This window comes from Sinocyclocheilus grahami, unplaced genomic scaffold (genome assembly GCF_001515645.1).
Source record: "Sinocyclocheilus grahami isolate Dianchi unplaced genomic scaffold, SAMN03320097.WGS_v1.1 scaffold582.1, whole genome shotgun sequence".
Taxonomy (NCBI): Eukaryota; Metazoa; Chordata; class Actinopteri; order Cypriniformes; family Cyprinidae; genus Sinocyclocheilus; species Sinocyclocheilus grahami.
This window is the reverse complement of record NW_015505761.1, coordinates 280,540-299,662: the sequence shown is the minus strand read 5'-3', so window position 1 is coordinate 299,662 and position 19,123 is coordinate 280,540. Positions and strand designations below refer to the sequence as shown.

Genomic DNA, 19,123 nt, shown 5'->3' with positions numbered 1-19,123 from the left:
ATAGGTACATAATATCGCTAAATCGATCGATATACGAATCGAATCGTATCATATTCTTATCGTAGATTTTTTTGAGGTATTGGCAAATATCTTATCGATGGGTATGAGTATCAATATCATATTATATCGTGACTAACCATCTGATTTACACCACTACTTTTTATTCACTGCATCAAAGCGATTTATATATGATACAATACTGTCTGGGTGATGTATTAATGTAAAAATACACAAGACAGTTGTCTAATATATTTGTACACTACCATTTAAAACTTTGGGGTCAGTACGATTTTTTTTGTTTTTAAACGGAAGTCTCTTATGCTCACAAAAGCGGCAATTATTATTATTTTTGTATTAGAAATACAGCGAATTTACATTTGTATTGTGAAATTACACATTTTGTGAAATGTTATTACACTTTGAAATAGCTGTAATAATTTCTATTTGAATATGTTTAAAAATGTAATTTATTCCTGTGATCAAAGTTGAATTTTCAGCATTATCACTCCAGTCTTCAGTGTCACATGATCCTTCGGAAATCACATTATTCTCATTTTTCATGATCGTGTTTAGTCTCTTGGCCATACTTTTATAAAAGTCAGTTTGGTGCAATGCTGTGTGTCCCATAGACATCCATTCTACAGTTTAATACTCTAACTGTAATGCAGTTCTTTTAGCACAACCCATCCAAGTTAACATGTCCCCAGTTGTGCCTTTATTTTTCTGTTGGCCCTCTTTCTGTCTATCACTCTGCTTCCACAAATGATTCTCTTCCACTCTGTCATTCCCTCTCGGTGACTGATGTGTCAAATCTTAACAAGACAGGGTTTGGGCATAAAGACAGCCAATTGATAAAGACCTGAATCAGCAGCTAATCTGCTCCGTGTCTTGCACAGAAGCAAATAAGAAACTATATTTGTACATTTCCTTGAAATAAATGCGAATTATGCTTGAATGTACATCACTGCCACAATTTAATTGGTTTACCAAGTGGCCTCTGTGAATTTCAATACTTAAAGAGGGTGGCTCGTTCAAAACTAGTAATAGTTTTGCTTGCTTTAGCAAACATCGCTAAATATGTTTGTGGCGATAAGGACGGCATGCACAGAAACCCTGCTGCACCGTCAGGTCTCTTCGCTCGCTGCAGCTCGGCTTTGATTGGCTGGCTGTTAGCGCTGCCAGCTCGTTTGTTGTTTGATTCAGAGCGGTAGGACATCTATCAGCTATCTGTGCCTGTCCAACAATGAAACAGCCGGGGAGGCAGTCTTCCCTTTGTTAGCATAATGGCTAAAGTTGTGTAAATGGATGAGTGATGTGGGGTACTTGCAGTGTAATTGGCCACTAGAGAGCAAGATCTGTATTCTCAGCAGAGCGCAAGTCTTGAGTCGAATTCATCGGTAGGTCAAAACAGGGAGATTGTTGTGCTGAATCATGATGCCTTTAGCTCAGCGAATGCCCGCGCAACATTTTACATGAACAAACGCTAGCTTGTGGGTAGGCAGAACTGCGTGTAAGTGATCAATTATGTAGTTGAGTTAGCCAAGATCGTATTGTTTATTGAGAGAGCAAAGAATAATGAATCTGCTTGAAGCAAGAGGCAGCATGGGAAATACCTTTGGGAGCAAACACAGTTCAATCACTCACTCAAGAGCACACGCTGGCCTGTTCACATCAAGAATAAAATGAAAAAGCAACAAATTGAAAAGAAAAAGCATTCTGCTTATTCACATGCTTCAATGCAATAGTCAACCCGACTACAGTGATTATAACGATAATGATAGTGGGATATGGGACTTCTGGTTTAATGACAATCACAAGGGTGTGCTACTATAGTAATTATAATTACAGCTGTTGTACTTACGATGCTAGTTAAGTATAGTGCAAATATGTTTTAAATAATGCAAATATCAACAGATCTGTATCTAGAATATAAGTCCCTTGAGCCAAAAGCTGATGTTATTTGCCATAGGACTTTTTTTTTTTTTTGGCTGGACAAAAATTACAAATGTGAATGAACTCAAGCTGTTGCATGGTTTATTATCATTAAAATATGAAAATTAAAATGATAGGTAATATCAATTTTTATTACCTTGTCCATCGAAATAACAATGCAAAAGTTGGTCACATTTTATATTAAGTGGCCTTAACTACTATGTACTTGCATCAAAAAAAGAACAATGTACTTATTGAGGTCATATTGTATTGTAAAACACTTCTGCTGCTATTGAGGTGGGATACGGTATAAGGTTAGGGACAGGTTTGGTGGTATGGTAGGTTTAAGGGTGGGTTAAGGTGTAAGGGATGGGTCAACAGTGTAATTATAAATGTAAGTACATAAATGAATTACAGATGTAATTACATATAGGTATTTAAAAAAATATAAGTACAATGTAAAAACATGTATGTAAACAATAAGTGCATTGTTCCAAATTATTAATTTAAATGTAAGTACACAGTAGTTAAGGCCACCTAATATAAAGTGGGACCCAAAAGTCTAACACAACAGAAGTAACTTTAAGACCAACCATCTTTATCTTTGACATGAGCCAAATCTGCATGGGGAACTTTTTCGTCCTCTCACGAAACCCTAGACTATATACAGATCTCTATTGAAATGATTCGATTTTGCTCAATGAAATTTTGCCTTGCAGCGGTACATGTGACTTACCTTAGCAAACCATCAGGTTTATGCTGATTCGAATCCCCTGGAGTGGTGCAAGTAGAACCAGTTACATTGGTGCCGTGACCCTGATCAGAGTGAGGTTTAGGGGGATGGGCTTTTTTGTTGACCCGTAGTTTACAGGATTCACCACACAAATGCAATGCCGTATGGTGTGAGCCACCGAGCAAACATACTGCATTAGAAAATCTATATATACATATATGAAGCTGTACATTCAAAAGTCTCTCACAGAATGTTAAAATGGTTTCGAAGTCATAATATTGTGAAAAGAAATGTGCGGAAAATTATGCTTTCTTCATGGAAACTCTGTAAATCATATTTGTGTGAAAAGGAGTAAACATTGTACTGCCTCTAGTGTTCATTTCAACTGGAAACAGCAACGATTGGTATGTATAGGAACGTTTTTGAGTTTTGAAGAAGGCATGTATTTGAAGAAGGCAAGTTTTGAGGTCGAGGCATGTATTTCCAATGAGCCTGGTTAAGGTTAGAGGCTGCACCCTTGTTATCGTGTGCGTCTCCCATGCCGAGTGTTGGCAGTTTATCATGTCTTTTTCACATGAAAAAACTTTCTGTAACACGGCAAACTGTAAAAACATTTTGTACCTACTGTGTTTTTTTCCCTTGCTGTCTTTTCTTCTTTTTTTGTCTTACTTTTTCATTTATTTCCTTGCAGATTGTTTTTGAAGCCACAATCTCATCGGAGCAGAAGGGTTACATCGGCCTGGACGATATAGTGCTGTTAAACTACCCCTGCTGTAAGTTCAGTCGCTCTACACACACAGAAACACACACTCACTGACCTTTTCCAGCCTAGAGGGGGGCGTATGACCAGGTCGGCCCACCCGGAACGAGGAACAAAGGTGGCCATTTTCTCCCGTCAGAGTCGTGGGGTGCTTACTTTTGATCTGAATAGCCATCATGGAAGACAATTATCCACTGACACTTTGCCTTCCATTTCCCTTGTTCTTGCTCCACGTCCACTTCCTGCGGCTGACCTTTTGTGCAGATATCACCTCATCTCCCGGTCCCAGCGGTCGCCATCTCAGATTTATTTATTTTCTGGGGGAAGAAGAAAGAAAAAGGGTCTTCTCTCTTTGGCTTTTGTGCTCCGTGTGCCACTACTTAATCTGTTGCTTCACTCAGGTGTGAATGAAAGCGAATCTCCTGTGTCCTTCGCTGCACTGTTATTTTTCTCTATTCTCACGCTTCCCGTGTCCTCACACACCTGCTGACCTGCACTCCATTAGCACTGCTGGAAGTGTGTGTTAGTGGACAACGCATGATTCTGCTCCAGCAGTTTCGATTGAGGTGTGGTGGGTTTTGCTGCCTGCTGACTTTTGGGAAATGCAGAGCGGTCATGTTGACAGGAATGCTGGAAAACAGAAACTGTATGCGGATGGGGACCATGCTGTTGGATTGTGAGACTCAGTTTGTGGCCTGCTTTAATTTGATGGAGCCGACTGTAGGTTTGTGTTCGCATTTTAATTTTACACCCCACAGCAAGAACGTAATTGCAAATGCTCCAGAAACACACCTAATGGACACACGGAGACGTTTGCAAGCCTAGTATTACATACTCGTTCATATATTTAAAGAGTTTGCTTGTTCTGCTTCAGTGCGGATACACACTTATGAGAAAAGAGGGATACATTGTGATTAGCACACATTTGTGTTTAGAACGCACTATTAGTGTTACTGAGGGTTAATGATTTGAACAAGCGCTCTTGCTTTACAACATTTTGATGCATAACTAGCCTACAAGTCATCTTTTGAAATTAAAGTTGCTTACATTTTCTGGTTTTGCCAGGATAAATCAACTTCTGTTTGACACCTGGACAGTTTAAAGCTCTCTGCTCAAAATGGTTTTAATGCATTTGAAAAAATAAATAAATAAAAAAAATAGCCCAGGGTTCTGGAATGCACAAAAACCTTTAAAATGGATTTTCTTGCTGTACAATTTTTTTTCCCTTCACATTTGAAAAGCTTTCCTGGAATCTGTAATTGCACTAAAACCATTGCCGTCTTACCAGACTTACATAATGTAGAGCAGTGATCAGCACCACGGACAGCTCCACTTACAGTCACTGCAGCTACTGCCATTAGAGTTCACATCACAATACCCTCTAGAAGTCTTGGGGTCAGGAGGGTGTTTTTTTATTATTATTATTATTCATTAAATTGATCAAAAGTGACATTGTTTTTTTTGTTTTTTTAATTATCATTCAAATAAATCCTGTTCTGTAAAATGATCTATTAATCTATCAAAGAAAACTTGTCACTGTTTCCACAAAAAAAATAATTATTAAGCAGCACAGCCGTTTTAATTGTGATAATAGTAAGAAATTATGTTTCTTGAGCAACAAATCAGCATACTAGAGTGATTTCTGAAGGATCATGTGACAATGCAGTAATGAAGTAATGAATTCAGCCTTGCATCACAGGTATAAATTACATTTTAAAATATGTTTAAATAGAAAACAGTTATTTTGAATTGTAATAATATTTCACAATATTACTGTTTTACTGTATCTTTGATCAGCCTTGGTGAGCATCTTAGATTTGTTTCAAAAATCTCATGACCCCAGACTTTTGAACTGCTGTTCGTTTGCCAGCAATTTGCTTGTTGGCACTTACAAATCTTTCCTCCTATTAATATGTAGACTCCATCAGATAAACGCTTTGAAGATCTGTCTGTCTGTCTGTCTGTCTCAGTTTGTGTCTGACTTTGATTTGGTGATGCATTATTGAAATGATGCCAAAGCATCCCAGAGTGAAATCAAATCAATCAACTCTTGGTTTATCTAGTAACAGTTTATGGATGGGAAAAATACCAATTTACTGATAACAGATGACTTTGCTATTCTAAAAGCTTTTTTTTAATTTTTTTATTAATATTTAAAAACAGCCAGTTATACCTACTATTGCAATATTCTGGATTCTGTCATACACTTCTGTTAAACCTGTGCTGTTGGGGTGTTTAGTACAGTAACAGAAAGATGATGCTCAGTTTGGCAAATTTGCACATTGCTGATGGAGACCAACTGTAATGGCAAAACTGCTGACAGGCTCTGAAAACCTCAAATAAATTGCAAACTGATCACTCTATATTCCCTTACATGGCATTATTTTGTTTGCTTGCTTGCAAGTAGTGTTCATGTTTACAACTGCTAAAACAACTAGTTAGATGTATTTATGCAGTTATGACTCTATTTATTTATTTTATTTGATCATTTATCTATTTTTGACATTAAACGAATGGCAACACTTTAGTATAGGGACCAATTCTCACTATTAACTAGTTGCTTATTAGCATACATATTATGTATTGGCAATTTATTAGTACTTATAAAGTGCATATTCTGCATGACCATATTCTACATTCTTAATCCTACCCAATACCTAAACTAACATCTACCTTACTAAATATTAATAAGCAGAAATTAGGAGTTTATTGAGGCAAAGGCTGAAGTTAATGGTTTGTTAATGGCAAGAATTGGACCTTAAAATAAAGTGTGACAGTACATTATGTGTAATTACTAGCAACTAACCTTAAACCAACCCCTAACCTTATAGTAAATACATGTTGTAGTTAATTAACATTACTCAATACTTACTTGTGTAATTATCCGACCGAAGATTTTCCTGATTGATTTCTAGTACTTCATTTAATCCATTAGTCGACTAGTCACACTTTTGTAATATTACTGTAATGTTTCGTTACATTACCGCTCTGCGCTTTCAGAGGGCTGTGGGACACAAGCAGGACAGAGACCATATCTTGTCTCATATCTTCATGTCTTCTCTCGATCTTCCAAAGCAACTGACACTTGTTGTAATAGGTCAGAAGGGGGGGATTTTATATTCCACATATGCAAGACATTAAGGCTATGCTTCATATTGCGCTTTGAGAGAAGGTGAAACTAAATTACTGGTGCATGTGAAATATGCTACAGTATATGAATAAGCCTGATGTGCTTTATCAAATCTAACAAGCATGTAAAAAGGTATCTGTTCTAAATCGTTTATCTGCTTTACCGCAGTCGAAGATGTGAATACAGTCATTAAAATGTATGAAAGGAAGACACGTGGTCACACTTTAGTTTGGGGACCAGTTCTCACTATTAACTACGACTTTAGCAAACTTTTAATTACTGATTTTTAATAGTTAGTAAGGTAGTTGTTAAGTTTAGGTATGAGGTAGAATTAAGGGATCTAAAATATGGTCATGCAGAATAAGACATCGATATGTGCTTTATAACTACTAATAACCAGCCAATATGCAAGTAATATGCATGTTAATAAGCAAATAGTTATTATTAATATCCTTATAAATTGCTATTACTGTAAGCAAACATCACATTTGTGTGGCATGCATTTCAGATCAATGACTTGTGAAGGTAGCTGCCCATGTAGACAGCACAGCAGCTCACTAGGTTTTGAAACAGATCTTCTTTCCCTCACTCTATAACTAGCTCAAACCTGCAGCACATGTCATTCCCTCTGCTCCATCATATCTTGAAGTATAATCCACATTACTGCTAATGAATAATAATGGAGGGTGTTTGTGAGAAAATAAACCCCATGGAGACATACAGCAAAAACTCTCCTCAAGCAACAAGCGTTTGTCGTCTTGAATGGCAATGCAGTGAAGAGCCTGTCCTGGGGGTCAGGGCGAAAGACCGTCACCATGGAGACAGGGCTTCCGAAAGTTTTCAGAGGACCAGGTTTCACTCTGGTCCTCTGCAGATGGAGCTGCATTAAAGGCTGTGTGACACTCTTACACAACATCAGACCACCCAGCCTTAGGCGTTCACACTTTGCTTCTCAATACTCATGACATTTTTCCTCATGTGTTCCTACCAAACAAAACCTGTCAAATCCCAGAATTTTACTTGGTTAATAACATTACGTAAGAAGACAACATGCTTAAAGAAAATTCAGAATGAAGTCACTTGTTCTTATTCTTGCTTAAGCCTAAATATTTATCATGATAAAATAAATAAAATTACAGAAAATTGCACAAAAAAGACTGTAGTAGACTCTCATGACTGTGTGTAAAGGTCAGTAAGTCTCCTACAAATATAAGATACTAGCAAGATTACGCCTGATTATCAAATGTTATATGGAATCTCCCCAAGAAAACAATAATTAGTAATAAATGTCTTTATTACATCCAAGACACAGGGGGTAAATCCAACTCAGGAACAAGGAACGAGGAATGACACGAACACAACTTAGTAGATCTGACAAAGAAACATGAGGCAGACTACACATTATATACTAGACTTGACGAAGGATAGACAGGTGTGGGGAATCAACTAATAATCAAACTAAACGAGGACAGGAACATGACCAAATAAGGACAAACAGGAACAGAAACAGGGGCAAAACACGACACAGACAGTCCAGAATCCTGACATTACTCCCCCTCCCGGAAGATGCGTCCTCGCACCGTAGAAACTACATGGGGAGGGGCGGGTGGGAACTTGGGAGGCGGCTCAGGAGGAGGACGGACACCTGGGAGGGGTTGTTCTTATTCTTGCTTAAGCCTAAATATTTATCATGATAAAATAAATAAAATTACAGAAAATTGCACAAAAAAGACTGTAGTAGACTCTCATGACTGTGTGTAAAGGTCAGTAAGTCTCCTACAAATATAAGATACTAGCAAGATTACGCCTGATTATCAAATGTTATATGGAATCTCCCCAAGAAAACAATAATTAGTAATAAATGTCTTTATTACATCCAAGACACAGGGGGTAAATCCAACTCAGGAACAAGGAACGAGGAATGACACGAACACAACTTAGTAGATCTGACAAAGAAACATGAGGCAGACTACACATTATATACTAGACTTGACGAAGGATAGACAGGTGTGGGGAATCAACTAATAATCAAACTAAACGAGGACAGGAACATGACCAAATAAGGACAAACAGGAACAGAAACAGGGGCAAAACACGACACAGACAGTCCAGAATCCTGACATTACTCCCCCTCCCGGAAGATGCGTCCTCGCACCGTAGAAACTACATGGGGAGGGGCGGGTGGGAACTTGGGAGGCGGCTCAGGAGGAGGACGGACACCTGGGAGGGGGCCGGCAGACAGAGTCCAGGGAGGTGACGAAGGAGGGAGGAGCCAGGAGGGACTTGGAGCAGGAGGGGCCAAGCAGGACCCAGCCCACAGTCATGACGGCAACCCACAGTGGAGCCGACTGAGGGAGGAACCATGGAGGAGGAATGGCCACCGACTCCAGGGGGGGGGCGACCAACGGCGGCGGAGCAGGTTGCAGAGGAGCCCGAGGCAGAGACGGAGAGCCGAAAAACCAGGGCGCCGGCGACTGACGTGGAGGCGTGGATCCGAAAGGCCGCGGTGGAGCCGGAGCGACAGAGGACTGAGGAGGATCCGAAGGGATGAAGGAGCCTGACAGAGCCGGAGGGACGAAGGGACAAGGTGCAGCCAGAGGAGTGGAGTCCCGAGGCGCAGGATGATCAATGCCAGACCAAGGCGGAGCCGGACGAGGGAGCCCGGTGGAGCCAGTGGACTGGCGGGCCACGGCGGAGAGGAGGGAGCTAGGAGCCATGGTGGAGCCGACGGGTCCACGGGCTGAGGCGGAGTCCGGGGTTTAGAGACTGGAGGCGGAGTCAAGGGAAACGCCAGCCACGGCGACACTGGAGGATGGCAGTCCCGCGGAGCTCGCACCGTGCTGATGGTGGGCTGAGGGCGAGCAGAGGGGCTGCCAGATGACAGTGGTGGAGGAGGCAGGAGCGGGTGGGAGGGCGGGCATTTGTGAGCCTCTAGGCTTGCGATTGCTCGTCGGTCGCGTTGGGCGATGACTCTCCGTCAGTGGTGGGCTCGGGCATGCGGTCCACACAGCGGGGAGATGGTGGGCTGGGCAATGGGTCGGGAGTGGAACTGAGGCGGCGAAATTCACTTGAGGACCATCTTCAGACAGCAGCGCTCTGCACGAGATGTTTAAACTGGCATCGTAGAACGCACAGAGCGCGTCGTCCGGGTAGCTGGTTAGAGCAGCGAGGACCAGGAACAGTCTGGTATGACCCTCGAGTGATCTCTTCCCCTGCTCCAGCAGGAGGAGGAGGTATTCCGGATGGGAGAGGGGATCCATAGAAACACACATCTGAAAAAAAAAAACACTATGCAGAAAAAACGTAAAACAAAAACAGAAGGAACACACGGATTAAACTTTTTCGGTCGGGTCTTCTGTCACGATTGCTGCCGGAAGGAACACAGAGCCGTGGAATACACGAAATAGTCTTTATTACATCCAAGACACAGGGGTAAATCCAACTCAGGAACGAGGAATGACACACGAACACAACTTAGTAGACCCGACAAAGAAACATGAGGCAGACTACACATTATATACTAGACTTGACGAGGGATAGACAGGTGCGGGGAATCAACTAATAATCAAACTAAACGAGGACAGGAACATGATCAAATAAGGACAAACAGGAACAGAAACAGGGGCAAAACACGACACAGACAGTCCAGAATCCTGACAGCATGACATGTAAAAAATTGCCTTTTTTTAACTCACAAAATTATTTTGTTTTTCTTAAAGAAACAGCTAAAAACTCATCTCTTCCATCTATGACTTGACTTGAAATATATTTAAATGAGTGCATATGCAATTAGACAACACCTCATTTGCATATTTAAAATAACATATCAGAAAACGTGTACTATGAAACAACTGTCTTAATTTACTGCAATTAATCAACTGGGGAACGTATATATAAGCGATCTGTTAGTTACAGTTTTTACTCTGATCATCCGTAATGTCTTGCCTTTTATTCCCAAAGATAATAATTTTAAATGCTAATTATTTTATCCCATTGATAATCACATGATTGTACCATTTATTTCCAAAAGTATTGTTGAAAGTGATATAAAATTCCTCTTAAACATAGGAAACCAACATGAAAACAAAGATAATTTGCCACTAAAACTTGACTCTTAAAATTCTAAATTCTTACATTCTAAAGACTTTTCCCTTTCATAATCTTATTGGACTTTGACCCAGGAAGCATGACATTTCTTTCTTCGTTCTCAGAAAAGAAAGGAAACAACAATAAAAAGAGAGAGAATATGGATTTTAAGAGGACAGCGTTGAGCGGCTGTAGTTTCACTGATCAGTGGCCAGATTTTGGGATGTCGGTGAACTATAGAGACACAGCAACAAAAACAGGCCAGTGTGTTTACCCAGAATGCTGTGCTCTTGCCAGCGGCAGTGCTGTGAGGTTTTTGCTCAGCTATACTAGAACTGGAGCGAAATGAAGCCGCAGGAGTCACGCGCAGAGCAGACAGATGCGTCTGTCCTACATTTCCCTTGTTTGCTTTATGGATATTTTCTAAATTGAGCGAACTGCTCAACAACCAGTCAGCCTTAAGGGAAGGTTCAGGTTCATGTCAACAACACACCAGTCATTTCTCAAGGGCCTAGGATGTGTTTATCTGTTTGAAAACAGCAGGATGGAGGTCGATCAAAATGTTAAATAACATCTTGAAATGTTTTTAAAAAGTTTTTACCTGATGCTCATTTCAAGAGATGTTGAAAACTATGGTAAGAATGGGAAAATGGGAAAATAAAAATTGTCATTAAAATATGGTGATGAGAACATTGCTCTGATGGCTGTAGTGTTTTTATGTTAAGTCTGGTGATGCAACTTCTCATGCTAACAGTCCAACAGTTGATTCTACAATACTATACTATATTATAATCTCACACAAATATGTTATGTACCTTGTGTTGCTTAAAATTGTCTTGATTTTCCTTAACTTACACATTTTTTTTTTGCAGTTTCCATTTTTCAAGTGAGTGGGTGTCGTGTTCAAAATAATTCATTTTCTGTGAAGAAGCTTTGAAACGACATGAATTTGAAAAGTTATATGCAAATAATAATAAAATTAAAACAAACAAACAAACATACAAAACAAACAAATGCATAAACAAACAAACAAACATACAAACAAGTAAATTAGAAAACATACAAACAAACAAACAGACATATATATATATACTCTCTCTCTCTCTCTATATATATACACACACACATTTTTTTTTGTTATTTTAAATATCGCCTACAGTTAACTGTTGCTAATGAGTATATTACAGTTTTTCTCGATTGCTAAAACACTATAACCAGGCTTTTGAACTAAAATTTCAAAACCATAATGCCATTTTTTTTTTAAAGCACACCCATTTCCCTAAACTATAAAAACTAATCCCCTGCTTTGACATGAGTCAGATTTGGTGAACTGTTACTGCAAATCTCTACACACAAATCCCTACATTTCTCAGGGCTTACACCATGTGGTCATTTAGAGAGCACGAGTTTTCAATATTGCTCACTCAAGTCTGCAAAGTTTGAGCTCAATTAGCAAACAATTACCCAAGTGAAAACACTAGGAGTCAAAATGTATCACACACCAATCAGAACCATCGATGGATAGATAAAAGGGCCAAAGTCAGCTTACAGTTTTTTCCAGTGGCTTTGGTGCAATTCTCAGATCAGAAATGAAATTCCACATCATCTAGTCACTTGTGCAATCATAAAAAGTTTCTCATTCTTTCTAACAAGTTGCGATTGCTTTGGTACATTCATGCAACTGATTATGTACATTTGTCTGTGGTTTCCTACATCATCAGTTGCTAATATCATGTTGCTCAAAATTAATTATATAGTTATATATTGTGCTGTAGTCTTACCCCTCAAAACCTCAAGTCATTAGTTTATCGTATAAGTCATTACGGTAAATGTAAAATGGTTGATCTAGTTGTTATAAACTGCCAAGCATATTTTCTACACATTTCTATTAGACTTTTTATAAATTTGCCATGAATTGCTCAAGTGAATCTTGACTTTCACTAATGAAGAGAATATAGATCAACCAATGACAAACCAGTTCTCTGAAATAGCTCAAAGGTACATCTCATTAACCTTCAATAGGAAAGCATATATAGACAGAGGACAACACGAGTTACAAATTCTGACAGTGGACTTTCTCATTTTTATTTTTTGCCTGTGTGCCCACATTTCTTTTTCTTTTCTATTTCACAATGATGTTGTAATGTGTGTTTTTTTTGGGGGTCAGACCAAATTAAAAGTGTAACTGTGAATCCTATCCAGTCTTTTTCAAGCAATATCCCACATACTGTAATGTGTAAATTTGTACTTTTGAAATGGATATATGGCATACATAAGAAGTGCAGCCATCTGCATTTCAGTACAGTAACTGTCATCCAAACTGTTGCCATAGTTTACATCAGGTAATACTAACAGAGTGGTGTTATATTAACAACATGACTAAGCATTTTGCCTATCTTGTTTGTTAGCAATGACACAAGGACTTTTCATTCTGGTGGCACTGATATTTTCATTGGCAAATACTTACTTTTGAGAGATGAACTAAAGATTTTGATAAAGTTACAGGCTTTTGCAGGAAATGATCATAGTCATATACTATGATGCTATACTGAAGACTGAAGTTCTGTGTGTTGGCAGGAACAAAGCTCTGAGAATTGCTGCCATCATGTTTGTTTGGCACTATAGACTGAACAGTCATCCTTAAAATCAATGTTTTTTACTCTTATATTCAATAACAGGGAATGCAGTGCAATCAATACATTCACATGGTATTACAGCAACAAAAATGGCAGTTAAACCTCCTACATCTTGCGTCTCATTATAAGTGAGCTATTAAAGAGTCAATAAAACACCATACAGCTCCGACCTCACGGCTCGCTCCGACAGAACAGACGGAGATTTCATTGTATCCATTCACATCTGGCTTTTTGATCGAGTTGCTGCCATAAGAAAGCCATCATTAAACCGCTTGAACTTCGCTTATTAGTGACACGTTGATGCAATTATAGATGAGAGCTGGAGGCTGCTGACGAGATGTATTGTGTGGAAATGAACAAAGTGCCTTTCAAGAGGCCATCGTTAGGTACGAGCTATAGAATTTGTTCTTTAGATGATGGTTTGAGAGCATTTCAATCATTCAGTGTTTTGAGACTCTTCATTATTATGCTCTGAAAAATGTGGAAGCTTTATTGCAATCGAACGTTTACCTCCCGTCTGACGGGATGTTTTGTTTTGCACTGGTCATGTTGCATTCGCTCAGACTCACTCTAACAGAAAATAAAGTTGGCAGTGTTGTCAGCGAAGTGTTGGGAATAAGTGAAGTGCAGTCATGCTATGGTAGCGGCACTCTGTAATGATTGGATGCTGAGCTGACAAGCACAGGCAGATAAGAACAAATGAGGCATTCGGCGGGCATGAAGACAAAACATGATGCTTAGAGATAAGTGATATGAATGGACTGCATAACAACTGGGGAAACGGTATAAATAATTTTTATTTTGCACTTTATTGCAAAATGGTAAGGGCAAAACAGATTTAAGAAGTAGGAAAGATGACAAAAAGTACAGGGAACATGCACTTGGTTAAGATCAGAACGTTGAACAGATTTAACCATAAACACACAAAAAAATTATCATTAAATGATTAAAATTATATACAGTAGCTCACAGAAGTGAGTACACCCCTAACGGCTGCATGAGTGCTGCCGGCACTGGGGAGATACAGTTCATTGAGGGAACCATGAATGCCACACATGTACTGTGACCCTCCCTTTGGAGACTGGGCCACAGGGCAGTATTCCAACATGATAACGATCCCAAACACACCTCCAAGACGACCACTGCCTTGCTAAAGAAGCTGAGGGTAAAGGTGATGGATTGGCCAAGCATGTCTCCAGACCTAAACCCTATTGAGCATCTCAAGGTCTCTAACATCCACCAGCTCCGTGATGTCATCATGGAGGAGTGGAAGAGGACTCCAGTGGCAACCTGTGAAGCTCTGGTGAACCAAGAGGGTTAAGGCAGTGCTGGAAAATAATGGTGGCCACACACAATATTGACACTTTGGGCCCAATTTGGATATTTTCACTTAGGGGTGTACTCACTTTTGTGGCCAGCGGTTTAGACATTAATGGCTGTGTGTTGAGTTATTTTGAGGGGACAGCAAATTTACACGGTTACACAAGCTGTACACTAACTACTTTATATTGTAGCAAAGTGTCATTTATTCAGTGTTGTCACATGAAAAGATATAATAAAATATTTACAAAAATGTGAGGGGGCTACTCACTTCTGTGAGATATTGTATATATATATATATATATATATATATATATATTTAAACGTTTAACACTATATTTGTCACGGTGTGCCTACAGTGAGGAGCGAGGAGGCACGGAGACGTGGGATAATATACAAGGAACAGTCTTTAATGAATAAAACAAGGAAACACAGCACACGGAATCGACGATTAACACTGGACGATAAACATGGGAAAACACAGGGCTTAAGTACTCAGAACTAAACGAGGAGATTACCGGGACACAGCTGAAACAAATGGAACTCAATGGGAACAGGAACAGGAACAGGAAAACCAAATATGGGCAGGAGACCCGGGAGAAACTAGGTCATGGAAAACATGGAACATGTGGGGGAGGAAAACAAACACAATGCAGTCCATGACGTGACAATATTATTAACAGTAATTAGGCTTGTCTCTACACCAGATTGTTGGATGCTTAACAAAGCCTCACAGGTTTCATAATTCTCAATATCACCCACATAACGAACAAAAAAAACTAAATTTAACAAATGAATGATTCATTATAAATTATACAACTGCTATAAGTATACCCTTACCTAAATACATTCAGTACACTCACTATATAGCAAATATCAAATGCCTGATTTTTTATATCATCACACAATGTGAAGATATTAGATGGTTGTACTGTGGTATACCTGATCTCACGACAAAAACATACCTGTGGGAACTTTTTAGCAAAACGTGAAATACGTCACTGCAGTTTCCAACAGGAATGAACACTAGAGGCGGTAAAACCGGTAAGAGTTGTGATTACAGCTCCATATGTTTTGCTTTCCGGATGTAACAAGCTTGCTTGGTAGCTCAGCTGGCACATACTTGGACTTAAGATGTGAATTGGACTTAAGAATGCTTAGGTACAAATCAGGCGAAAAACATGACTCACGATGAAAGAGCTCAAGGATATGAGATCAAAAAACATGCTTGTGATTGCGTTTTTACACATTTGCTTTTGTTCATACTATCGGGTAGGTTTAGGTGTAGAGCAGATGGTACGTTATTTTAAAACGTCACGGAGTATTAGAGTTATAGAGCCACTCGACAGACATTTCAAGTCAGAACTGCGGTGAAACGTACAAAACCAATGTCACATAAAACGTACCATATGTACGTTCATCTGGGGAAACAAAGAACACTCTTTTAGCGCCACTCAGTGGACATTTCACATTGAATATGTCACGAAATTTCATGGCGCTACATATTTTGTGTCTTGCAAAAAAGTTCCTACAGGTACGTTTTCGTCATGAGATCAGGCTCACTATGGTACATATGTGAATGATTACTGTATATATATATATACAGTGGGGAAAAAAAGTATTTAGTCAGCCACCAATTGTGCAAGTTCTCCCACTTAAAAAGATGAGAGAGGCCTGTAATTTTCATCATAGGTATACCTCAACTATGAGAGACAAAATGAGAAAAAAAAATCCAGAAAATCACATTGTATTTAGTCAGCCACCACTAACACACCCACACACACATGTCTGGTTTGCTATCCTTGTGGGGACTCTCCATAGGCGTAATGGTTTTTATACTGTACAAACCGTATATTCTATTGCCCTACGCCAATCCCCCCCTAAACCTACCCCTCACAGGAGACTTTCTGCATTTTTAGATTTTCAAAAAAACTCATTCTGAATTATTTATAAGCTTTTGAATTACGGGGACACTGAAAATGTCCTCATAAATCACCTTCTTGTTGTAATACCTATGTCATACCCAGGTTATTATACAAATTTGTGTCCTCATAAACCACATAAACATGCACACACACACATATGGTAAGGTTACAGATTATAAGTTACCCTGTTTAAAATGTAATAAGTAGTGTAATAATTTCAATTACTTTATTAAAGTAATGTAACTCATAACATTAGGGATGCACGATATATCGGCCACCATATCGGTATCGGCCCATATCGGCTCATTTTTTCTGTTATCGGTATCGGCCTGATAAGAAAATTTGGCCGATATCTTAAAGCCGATAAATAATGCATTATTTCCTTCAGAGACACTTCAGATGCGCGCTGTTCGTTTGCAGCCTTTTGTGCAATTGTACATTGTAATATTGTGTTTATTTGATGTATATCTGATTTATCTCATATAGAATGCGTTTGGTTAAGTTAAAAAGAGCGCTTCAGTTTACCGGTGATCATCTTTAGCTCAGCACACGCAGCCCAAACAGCAGTGCACAACATTAATAACTATGATTGGGAATGTCATGTATATAACATTCTAATGAGAACATTATTATAATAAAACGTTGTGAATTCTTTGGGTTTAGTTGCCGTGTTTCAGCGCGTTGTTATGGGAAGAGCGCATCCACAACAGGATCACACATTCTGACTATAGCACGCAATAACTGCATAATTTTGTACATATATAAGTTGTAATATTATGTTTATGTTGTATTAATATTAATCTCAGGATGCATTTCCTTGAGTTAAATAAGCTGCCAGCAAAACGCTTCAGTTTACCATGTTCATTCAGCTCTTCAGCTTCAGCACGCGCAGCTCAACGGCTGCTATTTAAAACAGTGGTATTAATTTGTTACTTTTTCAAAATCATCGATACATTATTAATAACAACAACCACTTGTATTGTTCTCTTATTATTTTCATCAACAATATGGTTTAGTAATTAAAATCATTTAATTATTGTCCGTGCAGAGGCTATTCCGTTTTATTGATCTATGGCGCATTCATTTTGATTCTTTACACGTGTAATGATGTCCAGTGACTTGTTTGCATTATTTATGCATAATTTTATTTATTTGTAAGACTTTTTTATGACTAAATTTGGTAATGGGAGAGTAAAAATATTTTTAAAATGTACACCGTTCAAACTAGGCTGCTTATGTTGAAGTGTTTGGGATGTGGCTTTTAATGATGAGACCTTTTTTGTAATCAGGCTCTCAAAAAGTATATAACAATTTGGATATAGATTTATCGGCCAACATATCGGTTATCGGCTTTCAAAAATAAAGAATAATCGGTTATCGGTATCGGCCAAAATTTTCATATCGGTGCATCCCTACATAACATATATATATATATATATATATATTTTTTTTTTTAATTACTTTTCTACATTTCTAATGAATATTTTCAACTGTTAATCATTTTCAGTCATTTAAACCAGGCAGGGTTAAGCTTAAAGTAGTAAGCTTAGAGTTGATTTGGGGAGTCTGTTGGTGCCCTGAATTTCACAACTCATTGACCTTGTGAGTCATTAATGTGGGTTATGCTACAATACTGAAATAACTGTAATATTGGACCTGACACGGTTACCAACCTTTTCCAAGGAGGGAGAACATTAGCTGCATAATTTCAGTTCGAAGGTTTCATAAATAGAAGTGAGGCTGGTAAAGATGTAGCAGACTAGCTAATTTGTTAACATCATTACATAAACTACTGGACATGCACCAAGCAATACAGAGCTAAAATACATCTACGAGTAGGCGATGCCTTTCCTACTTTATTTAAAGAGTGCTTACAGTCAACTGTATGCTTAGTTACATACCTGCAGATGCTTCCTCTGAACTAGCATTGGAAATTTCAATGTCGATGGCATTTTAATTGTTGGCAAACATATTTTGCACTGAACTGTTATATTTGCACCCTGATTTCTGGATGAACTGACTAAATTAAGTTTCTTCTCTTTGTGCACAGATAAAGTGCCTCATTTCTCCAGACTCGGGGATGTGGAGGTGAACGCAGGACAGAATGCCACATTTCAGTGTGTGGCGACCGGACGCTCCACCAAGACTGACCCCTTCCTGATGGAGGTGAGTGTGTGTGAGCGAATGTGAATTTTAATAAGCAGATATTGCTTAATGAAGCAGCAAGCTTAGACATACTATATTTGGGATGTTAAACTGCTGGAAGTCGGAAACATGTGACCTTCAGGGAAAAAAAAAACTCATTAAAATTCAGCACACTTCCTTTTTAATTAAGCAGCGGCAATTGCACTTCCCGGTCCTATTTGATTTGTAGGTGATAGTTGGAATTATTTTATTATTAAATGCCATTTATCTCTACATTATGTGCAGTGTTGAATAAAATATATATATAGTCAGTTGAGTCAAGTACAAATATAGGCTGTAAAAATATTTTGCCTTGTTTTAATTAAATATTTAAACAACCTTATTAAAGGTAGTACACCTTGAATTGTCTTTAGGAGTATTTTGGCAAAATATTATTTTATTTTATGTTTTTTTTTT

The 19,123-nt window shown here is 38.6% G+C and overlaps 1 protein-coding gene across 1 annotated transcript in view; it reads left to right on the top strand.

Annotated features, from left to right (window-relative positions):
* The first annotated feature begins 3,151 nt into the window (after nucleotides 1–3,151).
* LOC107556883 (receptor-type tyrosine-protein phosphatase U-like) overlaps nucleotides 3,152–19,123 on the top strand; it is a 153,520-nt gene continuing 137,548 nt past the window's right edge. Inside the window, exons 1-3 of the mRNA XM_016240126.1 lie at nucleotides 3,152–3,166; nucleotides 3,357–3,438; nucleotides 18,573–18,688. Of these exons, the coding sequence (XP_016095612.1) occupies nucleotides 3,152–3,166; nucleotides 3,357–3,438; nucleotides 18,573–18,688 (213 nt within the window). The remainder of the gene's footprint in view (nucleotides 3,167–3,356; nucleotides 3,439–18,572; nucleotides 18,689–19,123) is intronic.